This window comes from Clinocottus analis, unplaced genomic scaffold, assembly GCF_023055335.1.
Source record: "Clinocottus analis isolate CAN_PGR_092001 unplaced genomic scaffold, fCliAna1.0.p SCAF_20, whole genome shotgun sequence".
In the NCBI taxonomy this organism is placed as follows: Eukaryota; Metazoa; Chordata; class Actinopteri; order Perciformes; family Cottidae; genus Clinocottus; species Clinocottus analis.
Genome location: NW_027175932.1, coordinates 3,077,062 through 3,103,269, shown reverse-complemented (window position 1 = coordinate 3,103,269; position 26,208 = coordinate 3,077,062). Strand labels below are relative to the sequence as shown.

Sequence of the window (26,208 nt, the reverse complement as noted above, 5' to 3'; positions counted from 1 at the left end):
ATGCATTTTTTTCACCTGAATTAATGTTAGGGAATTAAATGCACAGAAATTGAGGGTGGATTCTAAAGTGATTACGAAAATATAAAACCAGAACATAAATATGTGCTTTGAACGATTGCATCTCGTTCCGTTGCAGTTTTTACTTTTTTATGTTTGCATTTCCAGCACACACTGGTATAAATAAATAAACTCCCAGTTGCCATCGGGGCCACGTCCTCATTCAAACTTCCCGGGTGCACGGAAATATTATTCCCTTCCGGGATTCTCACTTCCTGCCGAGACGCAACTTGATCAGAAACGCAACGGAGTATCGACGTCTCATGGTTCCGCCGTGGAAATGGCCTCGCCTGGTCCCCGAGCTATAAATGCCAAATGAGCTGCTATTTGTCGGGAGTCGGCCGAGAGAAAGAAAGCCCCGTCTGAGCCTGCTAGCCGCCCGGGAGCGTTGGGAAGTTTGCGACGGTACATTTGAGTGGGTGACCAGGCAGAAAAAACAATGCCACATTTCTTGTGGCCAGAGTCGCTGTCAGCCGCACAGCTCAAGCGGCTGGAGGAGCATAAATACAGCGCCTCTGGTCGGTCCCTGCTCGAGCCACCGTGCCAAATCTACTGGAACTGGCTCGTGCAGCAAATACCGACATGGGTCGCCCCAAACACCCTGACTATTGTGGGACTGCTGGTCAATATCCTCTCCACGGTGGTGCTCATGTATTATTGTCCCACGGCGACAGAGGAGGTGAGTAAAAAAAAAAAAAAAAAAATCGACCTTGGCACAAAGTTTCCACGCGAGGGGGGACTTGGCCCCGAATGCGTGCCCTTCCTCCGCGGCATGGAGGGAACGCGAGACCTCCATTCAGAAATTGCGTAAATTAACGTTACGCGACCACCGGCGCGAGCGCCACACGACTCACGAGACGTAATGTAAGATGTTTTCGGACTCGGGGGAGTCCGCTTGTGAATTCGGCTTATATTTCAGTGTCACTGCCACTCGTGGGTTTATAGTATTTCCACTTCATGGATGGGGTCAGTCACCCTGCTCGCTAACGCCCAGGATGTGTTTTGGCAGTTGATGTATTTTTATGTCCCGTTTTATCTATTTTAGTATAAGCCGAATTAAACACCGTCTCTCTGTGATTCTAGAAAAACCTTAAATCCCTCGGTGTCGCCTTCGCATGTCCACATATAAACGAGAACACTTAAAACATAACAATTGTCAATCCTATTAGGCAATATCCGTGTCCGTCATGTGGTGTGTGTGTTTTTTTTAGCGGACGTTCTTGGAAAGTTGTTAGCTTGGACGTGTCGTTGCGTGTTGTTTTGTCTGCTGTCTCACGTGACGCGGTAGTGTTGATGTTAAAACACATTTCAAGGGGAAAACGTTGTCCACCATTTGCGAGGAGGCTAAATTCAAGTGACTGAATTAATAGACGTGCATGCTTTCAACAACAACAACAACAACAACAACAACTTGCTGTTTTCATGACTAAGCTGATGTGAAATGGCTCCAGATCCATATACTACATGTTCCTAAAACTCCAAATACAATCATAGGCCATGCAACAAACCTATGACCTATGGTCCAGTTTACTTATGTCACCAGGTTCACTGTAGAGCATTGCCCTAATCAGGAATCCATATATATGTGTGTGTGTGTGTGTGTGTGTGTGCATGTGTTTCTTTTTTTATCAGATTTACACCTTTGTCCAATCCAATTACGACAACCTTGCATCTAAGTCCACAGTGCATGCGGCATGCTGTAACTGTCAAATTCCACATGTGCGAAGGCATTTCAGTTCCCCCCCTATTCATTATTTAGCACTGCATAAGACGTAGACTTGTGAATGCATGAACTTAATGTGCCTTTTGCAAGCAAACGTTAAAATTAGAGGAATTCATACGAGCCGATGGAAACTGTGTCTGGGATCTTAAAAGTGTGAGAGAACCCTCGACAAGCGGGATCGACCCCGAGAGGCATTTAGGACGTGGACCTAGAAGAAAAACAGCAGGATCTCTGAATATTTTAGGACAGCATGCGATTCTGGATCTCTCCGGGAACACAGACTTTCTTTGTCTCCCTCTCTCACACTTATACACTGACAAACACTCACACATACACACATTGTTGTGGCAACACAGTGTTGGCCGGCTCTCGTGTCCAGATGGGCTATAACCTCCACCCCAGCTAGAGTCTAACTTGCAGGACCTGAGACACATGCTGGAATCCCTCGTCCTCCATGTTTACAGTATAAACACAGATGCATGTGTGAATATGGTCAAATAACTTGCTACGCAGGTATTTAACCAGGGACATTGTTTCTCCATCAATTTATTTTATAGACAACAGCCTCAATAGTTACCACACTCATTAAATATATGGTGTTGGTTATGTGCAATAGTGCGCCTGCTCTTTTCCCCTCAGGGATAATATTTGATTTTATAAAAGTGTGTTTGTTTTTCAATCCACGTCCACTATAAATGTGATATACCATGTATAAAAGGAGACTCGTTCATACAATTTTACATGTGAAATGTCTGCAGAAGCAACTGATATAGTTTTAAAACTAAACTAACTAAAATGCTGAGTAGCTTCCCTTTGCTTTATGGCTGCGACTAACTTATTTTCATTATTGCCTGATCTGACTCTGATTAATCATTTCAGAAAGTAGTGAAACATTGCCATCCTTTCACAGAGTTCAATGTGATGCCTTCAGATGTCTTGTTTTGACCGACCAACAAGTCCATGAAATTAAGAAAAACAACAAAAAAAGCAACATTTTCTTTCCTGAAAACGACTTAATCGACTAAATTATTATTTTTCTCCTGAATAGTTGATGCATCAACCACCTGTGTGTCGCTCTACCTTGCTTTGCGTGTGTGTGCTGCTTCAACAAACGCCAACGCTGTGGTCCTTCTTGTCTAAATCGAGTCTCTTCTTCTCCCCCTCCCTCACAACGCATCAGGCTCCACCATGGACCTTCATCCTGAGCGCCCTGGGCCTCTTCATCTACCAGTCTCTGGACGCCATTGATGGGAAGCAGGCCCGGAGGACCAACAGCAGCTCCGCTCTGGGCGAGCTCTTCGACCACGGCTGCGACGCCGTCTCCACAGGTGCGCCGACGTTTACCGGACAACTGATTCATGGTTGCAGAATCCGCTGCATTAGTTAATCTGGGAGAGATATTGATTCATTAGCTTGTGTGTGTGTGTGCTTTGTTTTCGTCTTCTTTCAGTCTTTGTCGCGGTGGGAACGTGTATTTCGTGCGGCATCGGCAGATTCCCAGACTGGATGTTCTTCTGCGGTTTCATCGGGATGTTCATGTTCTTCTGCGCCCACTGGCAGACCTACGTGTCCGGGACCCTCCGCTTTGGCTTGTGAGTCACACGTTCAGTAGAGTTTCCCAGCGATCATAAAGCCGCTGTAACACAACCGTGCATTTAAACTACTTCCCTCACAGGATCGACGTCACGGAGGTGCAGATCGCCATCATCGTCATGTATTTGATGTCGGCCTTCGGCGGCGTGGGCCTTTGGCAAGCGACGGTAACTGAGAACCCGCGAGCGGATGCTCGAATACTGTGCACACACGGGGACACTTTTCATTTCACCTTTTTTGTTTAGTGAACGTTTTTCTCCTCCATCACTTTTCACACCAATTTAATTATCGACTCGGTTCATATTTCTTTTTCCTTTCTTAGTCGTCATTCTAGTCTTTTGAATAGAATTTGTGTTTTTTTTTACTTTTACTCTGCTGCCTTCGGAGGCTTGACTTAACGTCACATGAGAGAGAAGTGAGAAGGTAAATATGCGTAGCGAACGCCACGCCAACAGGTCATCTATCGGACATGATCTGGCTCAAAAAGCTGATTTTATGTCGCTCGCATTTTGATTTATTTTGCTTTGCCCTCCCATCCCGCTCGGCATGCCTGCAGCTTCCATACGAGCGCCTGTCGTCTTGCTACCAGGAGAGTGCTTTCTGTCTTTGCGTTAACTTGACCTTCGCTTGTTCCCGCAGTTGCCCATCGTCGGACTGAAGATGTACGTCTTCCCGATCATCGGCATCAGCGGCGGGGCCCTCTACTCCTGCTACAACTACTTCCACGTCATTTTGAACGGCGGCGTCGGCAAAAACGGCTCCACCGTGGCTGTAAGTCCACAAACCTCGCTTCACGAGCAGTTGAACGTGTGTAGCTCTGCTCTGTTGTGACGCATGCTTCCCTCCCGTTTTAGGACACCAGTGTGCTGAGTCCTGGTTTGCACATCGGCCTCATCCTCACCCTGGCCTTCATCATTTTCAAGAAGTCGTCCAACCAGCTGTTTGAGCTCCACCCGTGTTTGTACCTGCTGACCTTCGGCTTGGTCTGCGCCAAGATCTCCAACAAGCTGGTGGTACGTTCATCTTCTCTCTTTTTAAAGTTACAACAAGGAGAAACCACTCGACTGCATTTGTGTGAAATTGCCCCTTTTTTTTCGGGTTTTCTCTTTTTCTTTATATTCCTCTCATGTTTCATCTCTGTAGATCGCACACATGACCAGGAGTGAGTTGCACCTCCCGGACACGGCCTTCGTGGGCCCCGGCCTCCTCTTCCTCAACCAGTACTTCAACAGCTTCATCGATGAGCATATAGTCCTCTGGATCGCCATGGTCAGTGTTAACATAAGATATTAGTAGTATTTTTTTTATTTGTAGGGGTACTTAAAAGACATGTCCCAAGTGCCACCACCAAATTGAGTGACAGTTTGACTAATATAGCATAATGCCTTTTGATTAATTTCTTAAAAAGCTCTGGATGTTTTTGAGGGATTATCTGTTCAGTTGAGATTTAACGTGATAAACAAAGACCTCATTAGCATTCAGACCTGCCCACATTTTGTGAAAGGCTTATTCGATGGTGTGAAATGCTCTCCTATAGTGGCTGTTTTGCATACTGTGGCGTAATATAAAGTGTATTTATATGATTCATGAGGCTGCACCTGCGACTCGACCAGCAAACGGAAGCAAGCAAAACAAATCTCAGAGGCTGTTGCTGAGAAAAGTATCGTTAAACCAGAAAAACCAACCACACCGCTCATGATTCAGATCTATACATTGTGACGACCTCTTAACCGAAATGGGTGTGAAGGACAGTTGCGGTAGAAACTTGCCGTGCAGGTGACAACTTGCAAGACCGACACAATACGTCTATGCACACGTAAGCGCAGCCTGGTTCTCGGTCCTGTTTGCTTTCAGTTTCGCCGTCTTATCTGCGATTCGAGTCGTTAAAGCTGTTTTTCAAGGTTCAATCAAGGGTTGCTTTTCAACGAATGAGATGACTTGATACACACCTTCCTTTGGCGTTCATGTGGATACAATAAAACTATTACAACTCTATACGCTGGAGGCATCTCGTCCCCATTTCAACCACAAATCCCTACCATTTGTTAGCTTTAAATTGATTCATATGTCTGGTATTATAATCCAGTAGCTGGTTCATCCTGTGAAAAAGCAGTTCTTGTTTGAACAGAAAACTAGAGAAGGGATTTCTGACATCAACAGTGCGAGGAAGGAAAAAAGTCAACGACTTCATTATTAGACCAACGTGTTTCGGCTGTGACGTTCACGTTGCACAGAAAATAAGCAGTTCTTATGTCCAGGAGGCCCAGGAGCTACAAGTAGTGGTTTATTGAACAATGTGTTAAGCCGGACTACTTAAACCACCTTAAGCACAAACTGAGGATTCAGTTGTCCTGCCACACCCGCACAGGAGTTTCTAGTTATTCAAGTCATGGCAGGAAACCCACAGGTGTCCATATTAACATTAATTACACCTGTTATCATGTATCTCAGCTTACTGGGAACAACAGAGCCATCGTGGAAGTTATCAGTGAGACCTGGGCCTTTTCTCCACTAGGATAAGGATGAATATCTGCCATGGCATGCATCTAGAACATGACATTACATGTATTTATTATAGCTCCTTACGTCAGCACAAAGGAATTCAGCACTACAATTAAATAGTCATGAAAAAAAATAAGTGTTACAATTTCCTGCTTTCTCCATGTGCTACTAAAAATGGCTGAAACCCTGGTGTTATAAATATGTTTTTAAAGAATGAAGCCCTTTTGTAGGAGCTTTACAAATATGTATTTGATAATAGATGTGTAGTCGGTATTTATTTATACCGGCACAGTTTCATTTTAGCAGCTCTTTTGGTCGTTGAATGTGTCCATTATTGCAGCATTTGGTGTTTGATCCTCTCCGTCCTCCTTCAGGTCTTCTCACTTCTGGATCTGACGCGCTACTGTACCGGCGTGTGCCTCCAGATCGCCTCCCACCTGCGCATCCAGGTGTTCAGCATCACGCCACCGGGCCAGACCCACCGCGACTGACGACTTGCCCGGCGGGAGGAGGCGGAGGGAGACTCAGATCTCTCTCCGCTCCTGAAAGCAGACGACGACGAGGGCGAGGAGAAACCCTCGTCAACCCCGAGCCACTGCAGCCTTGACAAAGTGACCACTTCTGATTAAAACTGCCTCTCCCACAAGATGGAAAAAATATATATATCACCAACTAAACACTACAAACCAAAAACGTTTAAAAAAAAAAGTTTTGAAAAGCATGGATCTATTGGAAATGGAAATAACTTGGAACCAGAGTTTCCCTTGAATTCCTTATTGGCTGCTGGAGCCAATACATTTTAATTAAGACATCATTGCATGTTGTCAGAAAATAAAGTTTAGATTTTTACATCTACTTCCTGCTTATTCAGTACCAAAATATTCTCTTTAACGCGTGATTTATAGTTTGGGCAAATATGAAAGCATTTTATCTTTTGATGTATGCCAAAACTAAATGGATCACCTGTTGGAAGTTTTAATAATTATTGGTTTTTATTCCTAAAATGAATGTGACTCAATCGGGCAAGAATCAGGGCTTAAAAAAAAACAAAAAAAAAACGCAGATTTAAATTTTTAAAATGACCTTTAAAACCTCAAATAATTTCCAATGAAGTTTGCAATGTGGACTGGCAGGTTGTCGACGTGTCGGGGCGACGGTCTGTGTTAGTGCTGAAAACATCGACGTGCTTTCTATCAGGCTTCACTTTAAAAACACCTTTCTATTACTATTTTTATTCTCTGTTACTCATCTCATCCTGCAAATACTGGAAAAGAAACCTCACTTCCTGCCTTTTTTTAGAGCGCCGTCGACTGATGAAGCATTAACACACGACTTGTTCTGCTTTCTCTGTTCTTCTCCCTGAAGGGCTAATAGTTAATTATATGTGATTGTACAGAATTCAACTGAAAACGCCTTAAATATTTTTGTTGTAATTACTGTTTGACTTGTGAATATTTAAAACAGCTTTGTACATTATTATTTTTTTTTCCACTGAAGTATTAAACCAGATGCAACAATAGTAATAATAGGATGCTACTGGAACTGTTCACTCATAGTTTCTTCACTTATACAAATGCATATGTATAAATGATTGATTTAGTTCTTGAAGAGTTGTTGGATTATCAGTAATTTTCATATTGATTAAACATTGAATTGTTATCTGGTTTACTCATAATTCAGGTTAATTTGGTTCAAAAGGGATATTTCGGTAGTGCTGGTAAACTATATAAGGGTAAAAGACTCTTGAATTTTATTTGGAAAATTGTTCTCTCAGATTTTGCAGGATTATGGACACCAGAGAGGGGCATGACTTAAAAAAGATGCTAAGTTTGCGATGGACTTTTGAACTATGCATTGAAATGTACAACCTTTATTTCAACACCATGTTGCACTGTTCAATAATACAGTAAAACACCTTTCTACTAACAAATAATGTATGAGTGGAAAAGATTGTAATAAAGAAAATATTTTTCATGTGATGTGTTGTTACTGTTAATGATCCCATTCAATACATGTTTATCAAAGAGAAACCCATGTTTTTGTGTCACTAATAGGGACAACAATTTCTGAAACTGGTCCAGTATTTTCATGAGTTGTCATCAGCCTGTGTTTTTAGCTAATTACCAACATACTAGCATGCTAACACTAAACTAGAGCGGTTAGCATGTTTAATGTCGCCTGGTTAGCATTTCATTATGAGCTTGTTAGTATGCTAACACTAAACTAGGACGGCTAACATGGTACACGTCACCTAGTTAGCATAATCGTGAACTTGGTAGCATGATAACACTACACTAGGACGTTTAACATCGTAAACATCACTTAGTCAGCATCATTATGAGCTTGAAAAGTACTTTATTAATCGCCAAGGAGACATTTTTTAAAAGCTTATTAGCATGCTAACACTAAACTAAAACGGCTAACATGGTAACCATCACCTGGTTAGCATCATTGTGAGCAGCATTGCTTGTTAACATGCTAACACTAAATCATGACTGTAGTCTTATTTTTTGTGAAATATTGGATAATTTTACCGGTTTGGGTATCAAATAATATCATAAAACTAAGTTAATTTAGCTAAATGGCCTTTTGGTGGAACTGCTAATAACTGAGAAGCTTAAAATGTAACAAGGGGTGCCAACCAAATAGATTTTCAACTTTAATCTGAATAGTAAGAAACAAGATACTTCCCTCTGCAATGTAATTGAGTGTGAAGTCCTAATAATACCTTAATTAAATTGCACAATAAGGTGTGCTATGCTACATTTACACATAACAAAAACACCAAGATGACTGAACCAAGCCACATTTTATTTTAGTCAGAAGAGCCATTGAACTGATGCAATCAGAGATTTCAGATATGAGACTTTGCGTCGCCTGCTTGCTTCATAAAGTACATCAACACTTTTATGGCAGCGTTAAAATGCTAAAAAACAAACAAAAAACAAAACACCTAGGAGTCGCTTCCTCCTTTTGTCATCATTATTAAAGAACTTTGTAAAACTGACATTCGGAGGAAAAGGTTGGCGCTGTTGATGGGCATCGCCTGAGGCTTTGTTTACATGTTTGTCAGTTGTCGGGTTCACTGTCAATGTACATTAATACAATCAAAATAAGTTACAGATCATGCTGAGGGAGTCTGAATTTCAGACAGTAGCGAGCCTGTTGAGTCCCACAGAGACACACATACAGGACGCCATGAAAGCTGTAGTATTACATGTAGCTCCACCAAACAATTAAATTTGTACCACATTAACCTAAACCCCATTCATCCTCATTGTAACTCACTAGATATGGGTGACGTGTCCAACATTTAGAAGACACATTTATTTAAAAAAAAAAAAAACACACAAAAAACAGGAGCTAAACAAATTTTCAAACAAGCAGGAATGGACAATGAAGGCACTTCAAGTTTCCATGTTTTGAAAGACAGACAACAACCAACACTTATGTATTTTTTTGATTCATTCTTTATGTACCGTTACCTTCACTTCCTTAAAATAAACACAATCAGGGCTGAACTGGTAGATTATTTTTTATCTACTGACCAATTTTGCAATTAATCTTTTTGTCTACAAATACAACTAATAATAATACTCATCATTATAAAGGCCAACCAGTTACCAGAGGCCTGAGCACCGATTCCCCGGTTCCATTTGGACCGTTCGTTGCATGTCATTCCCCACGTTTCCTGTATTTCCTGTAAAAATATTTCTCGTTTCACCCGCAGTCCAAAAACCCAAAGATAAGGAACTAACAGTGATATAAAACAGAGGAAATATTCAGATTAAAGGAGCTGATAACAGCAAATGTTTGGAGTTTGTTCTCGGAAAAGTGACTTAAACAATTAACCGATGATCAAAATAGTTGCAGGTCGATTCATCTGCCAATTGTTTGAGATTTAAACAATAGTTTGAGGATTGTTTGGTAACACTTGCTTGCTGCACACACACACAATAAATCCTGAATAGCTGCTGTCAAATGTTTCAGACCTTAGCAGCAAATTAATTGAAAACATAGTGAGAGCAAGACACGAGGAGGGTGGAGCAGTGTGGAGGGAGTGTTTGTGGATTTATAAATGTGAGTGTGTTGTACAAAAGCCTCAGACGCCCCCAGTGGAGGGAAATAATCATCACAGGCTGCTTCTTCTTCTTCTTTCTGGCTGGCAATCCTTTCACCGGCCAGCCCTGTCTATTATCTTGTTAAAAAAAAAAGCTTCATCATGATCTCACACGAGTCCGTCCGCTGTACGTGCTGATGCAACACAAGCACGGAGGACTCGAGGTTCCCGTTTCTGCCCGGTACCCCGGGGGCGAAATCCTCTCTTAAGAGCAGGATAGCGAGAGGGTGGACGTCATTGGAAGTGCAGAAAGAAGAGGAGAGGGAAGTCTTCAGGGGGGGTTGTGTTTTTTTCTTCACACCCGCTCAGGGTTGCTGTCCTGCTTCACTCTGCGTCTGGGGAACAGCTTTCGCTTCAGCAGAATCAGCTGCAGGGAGGGAGAAGGAGAGGATATGGCATCGTTAGAAAGATGCAACTAAGGGAAGACAACAACAAAAGCTTTGTGTTGGCTGTCAGCAAGAGGAGGAGAGCTGCAAATGTAAACATCCCTACCCACCTCTATCACAAAGTACTCCCCCTTAGCGTATTTGCTCACTGGCAGAGAGTTTAGGTTAGTTAGGGGGTTAATGCCTTATGTACGTTTGTTGAATATGAATCTACAGCCAGCATCCGGTTAGCTTAGCTTAGTATAATGTAAATAATTGAAAACGCAAGCTTGTCTCTGTTAGGGGAACACAATACGGCCACTAGCTCATCAATAAACAAAAATTTGTTAAAAAAACAACAACAAAAAATGTTTTTTCCCGTATTAATGTTACGAACGAGACTATTCTTTGATGGAAAACCAGTAGCTCGTAACTGGGGGCTCGGTTGTTTGCTCGGCAACTGCCGGAGCCAAGAAAGGATCTGGACACAGAATACTGTGCAGCACCAGCTCATAACCAAACGTAATGATCTTTAAAAAGTTGCCGGAGATGGATTTAGTTTCCTGCAGACGAAGCCGGGCCAGCAGTTTACCCTTTGTTTCCAGTCTTCATGCTAAGCTAACCGTGGTTACATCCTTAACAGACAGATATAAGAGGTAATGAGATGGAGTTATTTAAAAAGGACTTTGACACCAAATTCCCCTTTGACCTTATGTAACTCAAGAAAGCAAAGACGATCTTGGAAGTGAGGCAGCAGAGTAAAATCCCCGTCTCCTGTGGATGAAAGACACTTTTGATCTCTCTAATCCAAACTGCACAAAGCTGACTTAAAGGACAGCCAGGCTCATGTGGTGCCAGAAAGACATCAAAAGTCTGCGTGTGGTGACGGAGACACGGACACATTCCTCTCTGAGAACACCGGATTCTCCTACGGTCACGCCAACTATTAACCTTTCTTTAGGAGAGGAGAAACTGGAAACCTTTTGGATTAGGGAAGCGCCTCCAAACAATGTCTGACCCTGGCCGAGGAGTATTTGTTGAACATTTCCTGGCATTAGTTTTAATCTCTCTCAAGTACCAAATTAGAGGAATTTGAAAGGGAAGTTGTCGGAGCACACTATCATGATTTTACTTTCTGAAGTGTTCATTCGGATGTATAAATCCCACTCGTCTGGCAGTCTGAAGCGCATCATGTGCAGTCGGTTCCAAGTGCACAAAGACCTGCCGGGCGTCTTTCATTCCTCTAAAGTCCGGGCTCTGGCTCAGCGGCTCATGCTATCGCGACACACGAGACGGCCGAACCTCGGAGTGGCACTTCGGCGGCGAAAGGCCTGAAGTCATAGCTCGAGTGTGAATCATGGAAAGCGGAGAAGTGTGTCACAGAATGTCCGGGTTTCTTTTCACCCGAATGCGTAAATACAACAGCCTGGGTGGTCCGAGTGGACACCGACTGACCTGCTCGGCAAAGAAGGACATGATGGTGAAGATGACGAGCGTTATGAGGACGCAGTGCGTCCAGAACTTCAGCTTGTCCCGATACACTCGCCTGCAAAAAAAAAAACACAACAGAAAAACACACAATCAGTTAGTTTTAAGTAGAACAAAAGCGTCAAAACGGCACTTGGTGCAGATGCAGAATCCACATTTTGCCCGTCTCACTGGAGGGAGGAGGCCACATGCTGTGATGTAACAAGAAGGAAGCACACAATATGCAGAGGGCAGCAGGGCAACAGGGTGACAGGGTGACATCACCTGACGCCATCTGGCTGTTACTTTACTAATTCAAAGACAGGAGGAGGGAGGGGGGGCGACGGGGGACGAGACGGGAGGCTCAGCGGTGTAATGATCTCGCAAGTATCTTACAGCTAGCGACTGATCTGAGGCGGCTTGGGCTAATTTTAAAGCCTCTGTGAGAGTCTGGCATTCTCCCGCTGAAGCTGCCCCCGGGTACAGGAGCGATAAAAAAAAACCTTTCCAAAAGCCCCCTGAAGGATTCCCAGCGCTTCAACCTGGCGACGCTCCGTTCCACGTGATGACAGCCACAAAGTCTTGTCCCAGGCCGATTGTGAAAAAAAAAGAAAGAGCTTGATAAAAAATGTCCAGATATCAAAATGATATCTAAACTTTGCGTCCTACCACTCCTGGAGCTCGTCCATGTGCAGGAATCTGTTGCGGTACTCTCTTGGCAGCTCAAACTGGGACGGCAGCGGGAACATGGACTCGTAGAAGTCTCTCAGCACCGCTTTCACGGTGGCAGCGTCCTTATGGCTGTGGTCGATGTTGTCGTTCAGGCAGACAAACTTCCTGTTGGGGGGATCAGTGAAAATACAGACCGTCAGTACACTTTGGTTGTATCACATGTGGAATATGAACAAATCCTAAGGAAGAGGAAGAGTCTTTCACACCTGGGATTCTTCCTAATGTCATCCAGCTGGCCAACCACATGGGAAACGTTTGTCCGCACCATCTTGAAAGCTATCTCCTCCTCCCCCATGATCTCGAACCTGTCCAACGGAGCGCATGTTAGCAGCAGCGACAGTAAAGCTTGGCAGGGAGAATATCATTTTCAAAACCGAACAATGGCACTTTAAAGCTCTCACTTGTACTTATTCTGGTCCCTGAAGGCTTTCTGGATGCGTTCTGTGATGGGCTTGCAGTAGAGGACGAGGCCTTTGGTGACGGGAGGCTGTGGATAGGACGGCATTTGCGACGTGTCAAGTGATTTAATTAAGAGGTTTTCTTTTATTTCAAAGCCCTTTACTTCAAGTGTGGCTCACCATGCTGGGGTCATAGTAGGCCTCCTGTGTCGGGTTCACCAGGTGGAGCTGGGTCAGGTTAGTCGGGAGAGCCTTGGAGCAGTTTATCAACATCTGCTCCAAGCCCGTCAAGTCCTAGAAAAGAAATAGCGCACACTTTGAAAACCAGAAGAAACGTGGTAATCCATTATCTGATGATCTGTCAAAGCCGGGGGGACGGACCTGGAGGCTGAGCGGCAGCTCGTGGATCCTCGTGGCCAGGGTTCGAATCTCCCGGTCGGACAAGACGCCCGAGTGGTCCGTGTCGATCTCGTCGAACACCTCGGACACGTTGAGGCGCTCCTGAGCGCTCATCAGGAAGTAGAAGTAGGAGAAGGCAAACTGCATGTCCTCGGAGTGGCGGACGCGATGGCCCGACGTCTTGTCAAACCCCTCGGGGAATCTGAAAAAAAAAGAAGAGAAAAGGCGTGGAGCAGTTCAAGACGTCGCCTCATCAGGACTATCAGGGACAAAAGAAATCAGCGGCGCACTCACGTGTCCTGCAGCTCCTGCATGATGAGCCGGTCGATCATGTGAGGCATGTGCGCGGGGACCTTGCGGGACGTGAAGCCGAACTGTCCGTTGAGCAGCTTGTTGACGTAGCGCAGCGAGTCGGCAAACGTGTCCTGCAGCCTGCGACCCGTGGCGTCGCCGTCGGCCTCGTACGACAATTCTCTCCGCAGGCGCTCCTCTTCCTGCGGCGCCGACACAAAAGGAGATTAACAAATTTAAAAGGAATCTAAACACTGGAGTGGAAACGTGGAAGCAGGCGGGCCCTACTCACCTCGAGCAGTTTGTGGAAGTATTTCCTCCTCTCCCACGGCAGGAAGCCTCGGTCCGAGGAGACAAAGTGTTGAAGTCTCCTCCCGAGAGGAGCTCCTCCCGCAGCGTCTTCTGGCTCCGCCCGAGTCTCCACACTCTTGGTTTTAGAAATGCTCTCTAGTAGTTTGGAAGTCAAGGGCTTTTCCATCGCAGCAGTCAGATCGTAACGTTTGGGAGCTTCTTTCCCGTGCTCCTCATCAGCAGGGACGGGAATAAAATGAGGGACGGCGACGTCTTTCCTGGACATTTCCTCTTTTGAGTTCACATTCTTCTGAATAATATTTCCCGCAGGTGGTTTTCCTTCCAGCTGCTCCCCCTCCAAGTCTTTATAGGGCCTCCCCTGGACCTTTCCTGCACCCTCGCTCGCCGGTTGTGGATCGACGTCCCGCTGCTTTTGCGCCAGCGCCGTGTAAGGTTTCAGCAGTTCAGCCTTTGTGAGGTTATAACCCTTCATAGTGATGTCATTGATCAGAAGCTTCTCATCCAGCTTTTGCAGCTCACTTTGCACGGCGGCCGGTAGAAGTGACGCATTCAGCGAAGGCACTTCTACGACAACCAGGAGCTCGCCGGGCGGCCTCCTCTGGATCTTAGGACCGCGTTTGTCCTCGGGAACATCCGAGAACGGCACCGGCGGCTCTGGAGTTGGGGTCGGCTTCGGGTCATGGTCGCTGTCGCCGCCGTCTTTCCCCGCAGCCTGGGACGCGTTAGCCGCAGGCAACTCGCGGGTGTCGACGGCCACGCTGAAGCACATGATGAACTCTGTGTCGTCCTGTCTCTGGAAAGTGATATTGTAATGGATCTGGGTAGCGTTGTGGCCCGGGTGAAGGAGCAGGTGAATGGTCTTCCACTTGTTGGCGACGGAGGTGTGCCGAAGCGCCGCGTTGTCGCCCACGTGGGCGTCCGAGATCCTGCGGGCCAGTCTGTCGAAGCTGAAATACGGCCTGGTTTCACCGACCGGGAGGGTGTACAGGCTCTGGTTCCTCACGAGGGTCACACGACGCAGCTCGCCAAAGTGCTCTACAACAGAAATGCACACATGTTAAACATCTGTCTGCAGCGTACTCCTCTGACAGATGGGCTTGGACTTAAACTGATGATTTTTTAAATGTATTTTATTTCTTACAAAAACTAACTTCATTACTAAAAACTAACGTAAGAACTTGTTCCTCTTCAGGGGAGTGCTAAACCGCTTCTTTAAGATTAAGAAGTGACCGTTATGAATTCAATTTTAGCCGTAAAACGGTGCACTCCGACTTCCAATGTAACCGTAGTTTTTGCCTTCAAAATAAAAGCCCCTTACAAAACATGAAACCAAATACATTTTGCTTACGGCAGACCAAAACATGCAACAAAAAACAACACAATTGATTGGCAAACAGTTTCTAACTAAAGCACACATTGAGTTACTTACACTTTCCTTCATTATACATTTTTGATATCATTATAAAAGCAGCCGTGGCTTGAAAATATCTTCATTGAACTCACCTTGGCCACAGTCTCCCACATCAAACCCACAGGAGAGAACGTTGCAGGCCTGGTCACAGAACTTGTCCGCCAGCCAGGAGTTGGCACAGCCTTGATTACAGTACGACACCCCCCCGAGACCTCCCAAACCGCCCGCAAACTGCCACACCTGTCCGCCACCTCCGCCGGCCCCGCCGCCGCCGACCCCGGCCACAAACCGGCTGTTTCCTGCTGCGCCTGTCAAGAGAGAAGAAACAACATATTAGCCGTGAAATAAACCCTAAAAAAAACTGCATATATTTGCAGAGGATGGAGGCGGCCTCTTTACCGAGGCAGTCTCCTCCGTCCCAGTCGCAGGCGGAGTTGTTGCACGCTTTGTCACAGTAGCCATCTTTGATCCAAGATCCCGGGCAGCCCTCAGCACAGTTGGGGACCGGCCAGGTGAGGTACACCTGCAGGCGAGTGAGGAAAAAACATCTCAAGTCAAAAGTGGCTTGTATTAAACCAGCATCACGACATCAACGCACTTTGATGTGCAGCTTTTTTCACACCTTCTGTCCTTTGGAGTGGCTGTAGAAGTCGTCCGGCCAGACGTCTTTGCCAAACATCACATCGTCGTTGAGGTAAATGAACTTCTGCGACAGCCCCGGGATGCGGTGGATGTGGGTCTCGATGGAAGGGGAGCTGAAAGTGGGAAGGTGGCTGCTGTTCAGGAAGATATCCTAAAAGTCAAAGAGAAAACATATTCACACTCAAAAAGCATCATTTAACCTTGGTGGGCGGTCAGGTTGCCTCCCATGTGACTACTACTTTGTCTTTAAGACACAACATCGGGTTGGGAGTCAGTAGAAATAAGCTGGCCACACATCCCTGAGGTTTAAACGTTACCTGATGGGGGACGACTGTAACTCTGGGGTTGTCCAGGTTGAGCCAGGAGGGAATCTGCCCGTTAGTGACGATGAAGATGTGCCGGACCCAGGGGGCGTGTCTCTCCACAGAGCGCAGCGAATAGCGGAGCTCCTCGTTGTCCTCGAATCGGCTGGCGGACACATCTTCATCCTGTTTGGACTGGAGAGGAAAATGAATGAGTTTGACGTTGTTGCTCGCTGTGAACGGGTTTGAAAAGGGGGGGTAAGGGAAGGTTAATCCGTCGCACCTGTGAGATGGCGGTGAGGTCCCAGAACAGGTAGGCGGGGCTGACGGTCAACTCTTTTCCATCCAGGGTCAGATTCTTTTTGGCCTGCTGCGCCAGATCGGTGAAGTCCTGCGGGGTGTTGAGGTGGAGCAGGGCGATGCTGGCCTCGGAGTACAGCTCGAACTGAGGGACGAAGACACAGCGAGAGATAATTAGCAAATGTTAGCATGCTAAACCAAGATGGTGACCCTGGTAAATATTACCTGCTCAACATTTTAGCGTCAATTCAAGTTCTCAGAGTTGACAAAAAGTTCCCTGTATAATCACGCAGAGTGCTCCTTTTTAAATCTCCACATGCACTGTGGAAACATCCACAACAAGAAGGTGTCAGTTTTAAAGTCACATGATCAGCCTCAGTTGCTGCTGACGGGTTCATCAGGGCATCGTGGGGACGAGGAGATTCATGGGAGTTGACCCTCCAATCAAAACAGTTATGATGCTTGTGTGTGTGTGTGTGTGTGTGTGTGTGTGTGTGTGTGTGTGTGTGTGTGTGTGTGTGTGTGTGTGTGTGTGTGTGTGTGTGTGTGTGTGTGTGTGTGTGTGTGTGTGTGTCTGTGGTGAGAGTTCAGAACATTCTGTGACGTCATCTTCTCCATGGCGCTGGCTCGCCGTCTGATCTCAGGAGAGTTATGTGAGGCATTGGAGGGCTGTGTGTCTGTGTGTGTGTGTGTCTGTGTGTGTGTGTGTGTGTGTGTGTGTGTGTGTCACCTCCTCGCCTCCCAGGAAAAAGACTCGTCTCACTCCTCCATCTAACCCTGAACCAAAGCGTCTCACTCCAACCAGACTTTTTGTTCCCCCTCTGCTGGTCTTGAGGTGAGGAGGATCAGCTGTGTGTTATAAACCCAGCGGCAGCAGCCGGGGCCGCGGATCGCATTGCCGTCTTTATTATAGCTCTCTTTATAGTGCTGATAATGCTCTAACACGCGGCCTGTGGAGGCCTAAAACTGGCACACGCCCGCCTGCAAGCACGTGTAAACTATTACGTATACATATATAAATACAAGGCACATAATTATTAACCAAGTTGGGTTTATTATCAACCTTTTTTCACCTCAAACGATGAATTAATGTGTGACTATAAAAATGTTTTCTTGTTCCAGCTTCTCAAATGAGGATTTGCAGCCCTCTTTTCTTTTATTATTATTATTATTATTTGGGTTTTGGATTCTTCACACTCGGCTCTGGGACATTGTGATTCATCATTATCTGACATTTCATTGTCCAAACCAAGGGTCCTAAACTGCAAGATGAGGCCTGTGAGAGCATTTAAAGTATTATTTTTGTATACTTATTTGTTCAATTTCCCTTAATTTGAATCCATAACCTGTGTGAATGTTAGTCTGACCGCTGTGTGTCTCTGCAGCGGCAACAGAAAATGTAATTAGTGAGAAAAAAACAACAGTAAACGTGGCGATTGATCTGTTGGAGCAGCTGGATTGAGAGAAAAATATGTATTCGCGGAACAAGGCATCATTTTTTGGGGGCTCTGGGAACTTGTAATTGGCATTCTTCACTAGTTGCTGACATAATAAATCAGCTAAAAATAACCTGCAGATTATATGAAAATAGCAGCGCTTCATCACATCATCATAGTCGTATTGTATTATCTGCCCTCAAAGCATGCACAACGTTTGCCCTCTGACTGACTTCACATCCCTTCACACACACTTATATTAAAAGCTTTTACACTTCTCCTCATTCTTCCATTAGCTCGTGATCTAACTCTTGGACTGCGGCTACCGTGTGAGAAATAAAAACCTTTGAATCCATAAACGACAACCCACAAACAGATACCCGCTAAGACAAACTGTACACACACCGCGGGGGGCAGATGATCGGGGTTGTGGGGCAGCTTTCATCACCGTAGCGCTCGGGCTAACGCCGGCTATAAATAGGCGTCCGTCTCACACAGCCTGAACCTCTCTATCCACGCTATGCACATCATCCCTCTTTCACAGAATCGGCCCGGCGACACCAGGAAACACCTTGAAACCCAAACTGTGTGTTGTGTGGAGACACACACACTCACACACATGGACTTTGTGGTCCCAGTAACAAAAAACAACAACAAAACCAGTGGAAGAAACCAGTGGAAGACGAAGTGGGGGGTGGAGGGGGCGTGTCCAAGAGCGGCCCGTAAAAAATCCTCGTGACCTTTCGGGCGTGCCGGCTGGCGCCGCGCCACTCCAAGCAGTTGTTCTAATGTTAACCCCCGCACCGCCGGCTGAGGTTACAGCCCAAATGCCGCCAGCTATTATCACGTGTCACATGACCCGGCAGGCTCGCAGGCGCGACCACGAACGGGGAGACAAACGCAGGGAAAGATGGGATGTGTTCGGTGATGGTGTGCGGGTGAAAACACTGTTAACCTACATGTGTCATCACATAGAAAAGTTGCAGTGGGTTTGATTCCCCGAAGCTTCTTCTTCACCCGTTTGTACTCACAAGCACTTGTACAAATGTGACTATTACAGACAGGGTTGTGTGCAGTGCATTATGGGTAGAATCTGCAATCTGTTCTTTACTGCTATGTGGAATTGAGATGAACAGCTAAGTGTAATTCATTAGTTTTTTATGGCTTGTTTCCTGGCGAATTTTATTTCATTTCATTCTTTGGAAATCTCTTTTGTCGGGATTGTGTTATATTTATAGTAACTTTACTGATTTGAAGGACTTTATAATTAGATACTCTAACACAACCACGTTCAAGTTAAGATAAGAATTAGTGAAAAGACGCACTGCAGCTCCAAATGTTCAGTTTCCCGTCTTAGAAGTCCACGAAAACTTGCAAAAATTCACTTTTGAGAAGTTGGAATGAGCAAATTTGAGGAATTTTTGGTTAAAAATGACTGAAATTGAGTTAGTTGATCCACAAACTGATTAATCCACTAGTTGTTTCACCTCTAAAATGCAGTTGTGGGAAGTTTTTAAGTAATTTACGGGCTAAACATTCTTCTTAACAACACCGTAAATCTGCTGTGGATCACCTTTGTTTTACTTTTAATAGATAAACGATGTTACCTAACCTAATCCGTCACCTCTTCATCTTCATCATCATCATCCTCATCCTCATCATCATGTGGTATATTCTTGGAAGACGGGCCGAGCCGTTGACTCGGGGGTCACTCCGCTCCAGACTGAACTGTTTTCTTTTCTTTGAGTATTTTCGGAGTAATCCTCCCTCGTTAGTGGCATTCCTCTCTCTCAAAATACGAAGCAGACTTCTGATTAAAGAAAATTATTAGATGCGCAAACCGGCGAGCTAAACAAAGGCCGTTTATCCAGATCACAACGCAAGTGTTTAAAATAGAAAAAGGCCATATTTGGCAGAACCTCCGCTCCGAGGAGGATTTGACATCCGAGTTTCGCCCTTTCTTCAATTACGATGCTGCTGCGAAGTATAAAAAGACCTTAATTTGTGCACAAGTACACATTACGCTTCAGTAGAAAGCGACATCCTGCAGCTCTGTGATAGGACGCTGTGAGAGCGACATCTGGTGGCGAAGCTTGGTTATGTCATAGTTGCCTTTTACAATGACACCACTTCCAAAAGAGCTGAGAGAAATAATGCTCAAATTCAACAAGAAACTAAATACATCTAAAAGTCCAGGTGTCTAATGTATCTACATCAAATGCAAAACTCTACCATCAGCTGGTGTCAACACCGCAGCGGATTTGAAACATTTATTGTAGGTTGAAATTTGTGGAAATTTCATCAACAGATGACAGAAGATGTAATATACAATACAAATTATTGCAAAAATAGAAGTGAGATTAAAACAAATCCATCAGATGTTAACAAATACAAAATTACAAAGTTACCTGCAAAAATCTTATTTGAATTTTATATCTAGAGAATCAGTGTAATATATAAATAAGCAGCTATTTTCCATAATATTTTACTATACTTTATGTCCCGAGCCAGTATTTTAGGACCAAGTAGCTTATTTTAATGTGCCAGATATTAAACAACATGTATGTAAACATACATTAGACATATTAATGATAACTAATAACACACAATGTCTTACCTGTTGGATCTTATTGGTGATGACAGACGGCAGTTTGCCTCTCAGCTGCTCCGTTTCCTTAAAGGAGGCCGGGAAGCCGCTCAGGTAGGCCAGCGACTGCATGCGGATCAGACCCGGAGCCTCTTTGTCCGTCGTCTGCAGAGGACAAGGCAGAGACGTACATTTAGTTTTCTCCCATAAAAAACACTGTTTGATCTTTAACAACACTGGTCCGTCGTTCTGCCGTCGAAAAGATGATGATGTATGATAATATGAGGACATGCTGAGGACATGTGTTCGAAGCATTTAACAGTTAATGTAACCGTTATAAACTCACCAGATAACATCTGGACACAGAGAACTTCGGGTCTCTCGACATATCTGTGTAGGATTTATCAGCTGTAAAAGAAAAAGGAATTAATTGTCAGTCAAACTAAACCTTCAAGTGCAAAGATATAGTTTAATCTTTGACACATACATACATACATACATACATACATACATACATACATACATACATGCACACAGACATACACACATGCAGACATACATACATGCACGTAAATAGTCATTAGCAATGAAATACTGCATTTCATTACTGTATTGATCTTTCAAGCTGCAGCTGTTGCTAATACAAATTTCTTGCCTCTCATGTTCTGGTTACTCATTAATCACACTTCAAATATCATCTTTTGCAATGTAAATAACTGTTCATATTTCAGTGATAATCAGCCTGCTTGGCTCAGTTATTACTCCCCACTATGAATCATGTAGGGAGCGTCCTTTTCCTGTCAAATATTGCCCTGTTTTTGTTGCTGGAAATGTGCGTTACTGAATTCTATTTGTGTGATTTTTATTTGTTTTTCCCCCCGTTACCCTCGGCCTGCGAATGGAAGACGACCACCGAGACGGTGGTGGATGGGTGGAAGGCTTTGTTCATCAGCAGCAGCTCTTTGGCAGAGGAGAAGGAGGAAGAGAGCGACGGCAGCTCTTGGAGTGTGATGTTGGCTGGCAGAGCCGGGTCCAGCGCCAGCATGGGCGCGATGATGCAGTGGGACAGCAGACATTCTGGCTTAACGCTGAAAACAAGAAGAAGAAATCATGCATCTTCATCTTGTGCACTCACCCAGAGGGTCCACCTCCTCTAACTTTGTGGTTTACACACTTAGAAACACTCAAACATTCATGTGTGTGAAATGAGTCAAATTCACAGGTTCAGCAAACAGCTTCCTTTGTGGAAATGTCTCGTCGAGTTCCTCTTTGTCGTCTGCTGTGTAAACGCACAGATGGGCTTTTTAATCTCGACGGAACGAGAGGAAGACGAGAGAAACGGAGTCCCTTTTGTCAACTTAACATTTGGGGGCGTGGAACAAATTGAATCTCCATCTTGAATCTTCATTGCGGTTCAGCTTTCAGATTCAAATCGACGAGTCAAGTCTTCCACCTCGTTAGACAGGTCGTTCAAGCCACTGCGTACACTTGTTTTACAAAAGAGATACTAAGAATTATATGGATTTTTTGATTCATATCCAATTTCTTTTACTACATGAAAAGAATATATAACAATCAATCATAAACAATTAATTATTAAGGTAGCTGGGCCTCTTTCGCCTCCATCAAATAACTGATAGCCCACTTCAGTTGAATCTGCTTGTGGTTTACCCCAACTTCCTGTTTCAGCACAAAGGTCTCACCCGTCTGTCTTAATAATCAATTCCTAGCAGTTTGAAATGCCAATGAGTCTGAAAAACATATAATAAAACAAGTTTTTGTATTTAAATTGACATTATAAGGTTATAAGGAAGTGTGGCAGATTGTTAATGATGTCGTGCAGGTTCACACCCAATGAACATATCTTCAGGCTCACCTCTCTTTTGGCACTTCAGTCGTCTCACTTGCATTTCTCCCCAGGCGTTCCCTGTGTGCAACAGAACAGTGAATTCATAATTAAAATCATACACAACCTACAGTAGCAACACTGACCAGCACGGTGTTGAGCCAAATGAAACAGAGACTTTCTCCTCAAGAGTTATTCTAACCTTTGATCCGAGATTCTCTCATTTCTCCTCTGGGGCAATATCTCAACAAGCCAATCAGAGTGAAAATGATAATGCTACAGCTCGACTTGCATGCTGATTCTGACTGTATTTGGCTAGAAATTTGAGTGTGTTTGCACTTTATTAAAGTATACTGCGGGGCTGCAAGAAGTTCTGCAGAAAAAAAGGTTGTATGTATGTATGTATGTATGTATGTATGCATGCATGTATAAAATTTTATGGGTTACAACCAGATGTATTAAGTGTCACTGCAACATACATTTGCATAGACAGTGGAGTCACAGCTACCTCAGAGCTCTCTGTTCCTCCTCCAGTTGCTCTTTGACCGTCTTCAGCTCCTTCAGCAGAGCCACGTCTGTGCCGTTCACCCATGTGTACACCACATCAATAGGCATGGGTAGACAGAGCCTGCAAAAATAAACGCTCGCATCACTCAAGACAATCCCGAGACGGCAAAGCCGCGACCCCGCTTCCCTCCCATGGCGAGTCTGGATTCGTTTTTGTTCATGCATGGTTACATATCGTGCCTAATCTTTCAGATTTATGAAGGGAAAGAGTACACAATGTCCTGTGTGACTTGAAGGAAGGGGGATTTTTTTGGCAGAAAGTGGCTATATTTCTTCTTTTTTTTTACATTAATATCTGTGAATATGATAGGATTTTTACTCCCAAGATATGTTTGCATTTGTTACTCTAAGTGTAAAGTGTAATAATGCAATTCATGTATCTGTTTTGCTTTGATGAGTTCAAGGAATCTCTTATTCGCAGCATTAAATGCTGTTTTCCACTCACCTGCTTTGGAAGGATTTCCCACCCACATTGTCTCTGTAGGAGTCAAACAGCACGTGATACTGGTCCCGACTCCACTCCACCACTACCTGTATGGAAAGGAGGGGGCACACGATGACACAAGCTGTTGCTAAAGTTGCAATATCCCAAATATCACATACAGATAGAGCCACACCAAACCACACTCAAAAACTTGGCAGTTTCTCCCTCATTATTAGCACAAGAACACCCTGTACAATAAGACATACCGAGTATTTTGAGGCGCTCTAGGATACAGCTCATCAGTTTAACAAATATTCAATTAAAACAGCAAAAACAAATGATAATATCTCAACTTGATGCGCGTGATATTTACAAATCTTCCTCAACAAAAAGGGTTAACTCACAGCGTGGTGGGCTGTTACTCAGCGAGCCATACGGGAAACAATTCTTGACGAAATTTGAGCTTTTCCTTTAAAATAAGTCAAATCAAGCGATTCATTATAATGCCGAAATATTAAGAAAACCTCAAAGATTCAGAAAATGTCTGAGTCAAAGATCAAAAACGTAGATTTACTTAAGAGCTGGACCGTTTTACAAAAACTGCCCGTTTTTTTGAGTGGAATCTGGTGCGACGGCGACTCGGCACAACGGATTCGAAGACACAACTGCCGCAAAACTACCGTTTGCTCATACAACAACATTAATGAGTTGAGAAGAAGCTCACCTCTCCGAACTGAAAGGCAGAAACTATCATGAGGACGATCCCCCCAAAGCAGATGTAGAGCCCATATCGATGGGACAGACAGGTGTACGTCTGCCTCTGTAACAGCTTGAGCACCGAGTTGACGACTACCATGGTTCTCCTTGAAGAAGAAGCATAACGCTGCATTCACTCAAATGAACAAAACAAACAAAAAAAGCAGGTTTGACGCGAGTGGGAAAAAAAGGAAAGTAAACATAAGAGACTGGGATTCGTCAGCTGACCGCCAGTCAGTCTGCGTGACACATGACAACCCATACATTTCAGTCTTCTTCGGTGGTGGTGACGCTGCTGCCGCCCCGTTGCTGCTGCGGCTTCGTCGTCGCTTCAAACCCGCTATCGCCCCCTGGTGGTTGGAAGGAGCAATTCCCGTCGCCCCAACAGGGCCAACAGTTGCAGGCTTGTTAGTCACATTATTATGGATTTAAAGTCGTGCTCAGCTTGAATATTTCTTATCAAAAAAAAGCTCAAAGTTATAATCTTTTACTTTTAGATTGTCAGAGGAAAGATGCCATCATAAAAATGTCAAAAGAAGTGTTTATTGTCTGAGGTTGAATGCTAATTGTAGGTAGTATCTACAATTAACATCTCAATTAGGGCTGCAACTAGTGATTAATTGTATTAATCGAGTTGTTGTTTGGTCTATAAAAGAGAAAAATATTCAGTTTAGTCATACAGGCAAGAAGAAACCAGGAAATATTCACATTTAAGACGTTTTTTTCAATTGAAGATAACTCATTAATCAAATATCAAAATAGTTGCCGATTCATTTAATAGCTGAACGCTCATTATTGTTATTGTAGGGGCTCTAATCTCAATTCATAGATACAGATCTCCAGCGATGAAAAAGGGCACCAAATTGTGCTCTGTAACAAAAGCACTTTTATGTCAGCAGAAAAGCAGAAAAGCAGCCGATCAGAACTACCCTTGTGCATCCCAATAATCAACATAAAGAACAAGAAACTCCTGAAAAACAGTCGTGTCCTCACATGACCCAAATACAGGACTTTGATCATGTGATAAGTGGTGGTGGGGCAGGATGATAATGAAACTAACACTGTGTTATTTGTTTGGTTTTATCGACTCCTGTACAGCACTTTGTGACCTCTGTCTGGGATAAGTAAACTTTACTTACTAGTGGTAGTTGTGGATAGTTACATTTTCTAAAACATCTCTTAGAGATAGTCTTCCTCTCTGAGGAGTCAAGAGTCTCACCAAGCCAGGAAAACCAGTCTTTTCAACCAACAATTTCTTAAGGTTGCAGCCAAGTACAGGCACTGGCGAGCTTCAATAGCCGCATCATGAATTAAAGCTCTGAACTGGCTCCACTTGGATTCTGTGTCCCTTTAATGCAATCTCAGGTTTTGAGCCAGATGTTCCAGATTCACCCTCAATTCATTTGGTTCTGTCCCATTGTTTCCCAAACCGTCAATACATCTCATAACTGGAGAGCTTTACCCAATTTATCCGAGTATATGTCACACATCCAAAGCTAAATTACCAACCAGGGAAAGGTTGGTATTGGTCGGGACTCAGTTTATTTTTCTCCGTCTAACAGCACCACCCGGCCGTGCAAAGATCATTTTAGAAGGAAGTATTTTGGCCTTGAAGCAAAGTTTTAGTTTAGTCATGTTTCCCATGAATCTTAAATTATTTCTCACCAGCTCGTCGGGAGAGATTCCTGGAAAACTGAGGACTCACACAAAGCAAACTCTATCATGGTAAGCTGTGCAGCCCTCACACAGCTTTCCAAATAAAAGTGTTTTTTCCAGATTATTTCTAACTTTTGTGTCTTAGCTGGAAAGCAAACACTGAGAGGAGCACCATGGAGGAGACGTGTTGGCTCAGGAATCTACATCCATGACAACTTGGCTCACTTTGTTTCTCGGCTAAGATTACCTCCGTGTCCCCAGATGAACCCGTTTTTAGGATCCCAGCCAAATGCCACATGTATTCAGTCTGGCACCGAGCACT

At 44.3% G+C, this 26,208-nt stretch overlaps 2 protein-coding genes across 5 annotated transcripts; one reads left to right on the top strand and one right to left on the bottom strand.

The window, feature by feature from the left end:
• Nucleotides 1-288: 288 nt before the first annotated feature.
• On the top strand, nt 289-7,854 carry chpt1 (choline phosphotransferase 1). The gene is made up of 8 exons (XM_068586119.1): nt 289-736; nt 2,961-3,108; nt 3,231-3,372; nt 3,456-3,540; nt 4,013-4,144; nt 4,228-4,386; nt 4,517-4,642; nt 6,250-7,854. The coding sequence occupies exons 1-8, from the start codon at nt 497-499 to the stop codon at nt 6,364-6,366; spliced, it is 1,149 nt and encodes a 382-aa protein (XP_068442220.1). The 5' UTR covers nt 289-496; the 3' UTR covers nt 6,367-7,854.
• An 829-nt stretch (nt 7,855-8,683) lies between these two features.
• On the bottom strand, nt 8,684-24,486 carry gnptab (N-acetylglucosamine-1-phosphate transferase subunits alpha and beta). 4 transcript variants are annotated; one of them, XM_068586723.1, is made up of 22 exons: nt 24,199-24,297; nt 23,879-23,943; nt 23,496-23,581; nt 22,992-23,111; nt 22,514-22,564; nt 21,523-21,725; nt 20,984-21,045; nt 20,668-20,802; nt 16,598-16,759; nt 16,330-16,509; nt 15,993-16,163; nt 15,770-15,893; nt 15,463-15,678; nt 13,940-14,994; nt 13,651-13,850; nt 13,339-13,558; nt 13,138-13,251; nt 12,961-13,046; nt 12,766-12,864; nt 12,497-12,664; nt 11,816-11,906; nt 8,684-10,362 (listed from the first exon to the last, which is right to left on the bottom strand). In XM_068586723.1, the coding sequence occupies exons 4-22, from the start codon at nt 23,096-23,098 to the stop codon at nt 10,291-10,293; spliced, it is 3,516 nt and encodes a 1,171-aa protein (XP_068442824.1). In that variant the 5' UTR covers nt 23,099-23,111; nt 23,496-23,581; nt 23,879-23,943; nt 24,199-24,297; the 3' UTR covers nt 8,684-10,290. The 4 variants fall into 4 exon arrangements, with proteins under 4 accessions (XP_068442824.1, XP_068442823.1, XP_068442825.1 ...); XM_068586722.1 differs by lacking the exon at nt 23,879-23,943 and having other exon boundaries at nt 24,199-24,486; XM_068586724.1 differs by lacking the exons at nt 22,992-23,111; nt 23,496-23,581; nt 23,879-23,943; nt 24,199-24,297 and adding an exon at nt 22,341-22,388 and having other exon boundaries at nt 22,514-22,559.
• Nucleotides 24,487-26,208: the final 1,722 nt, after the last annotated feature.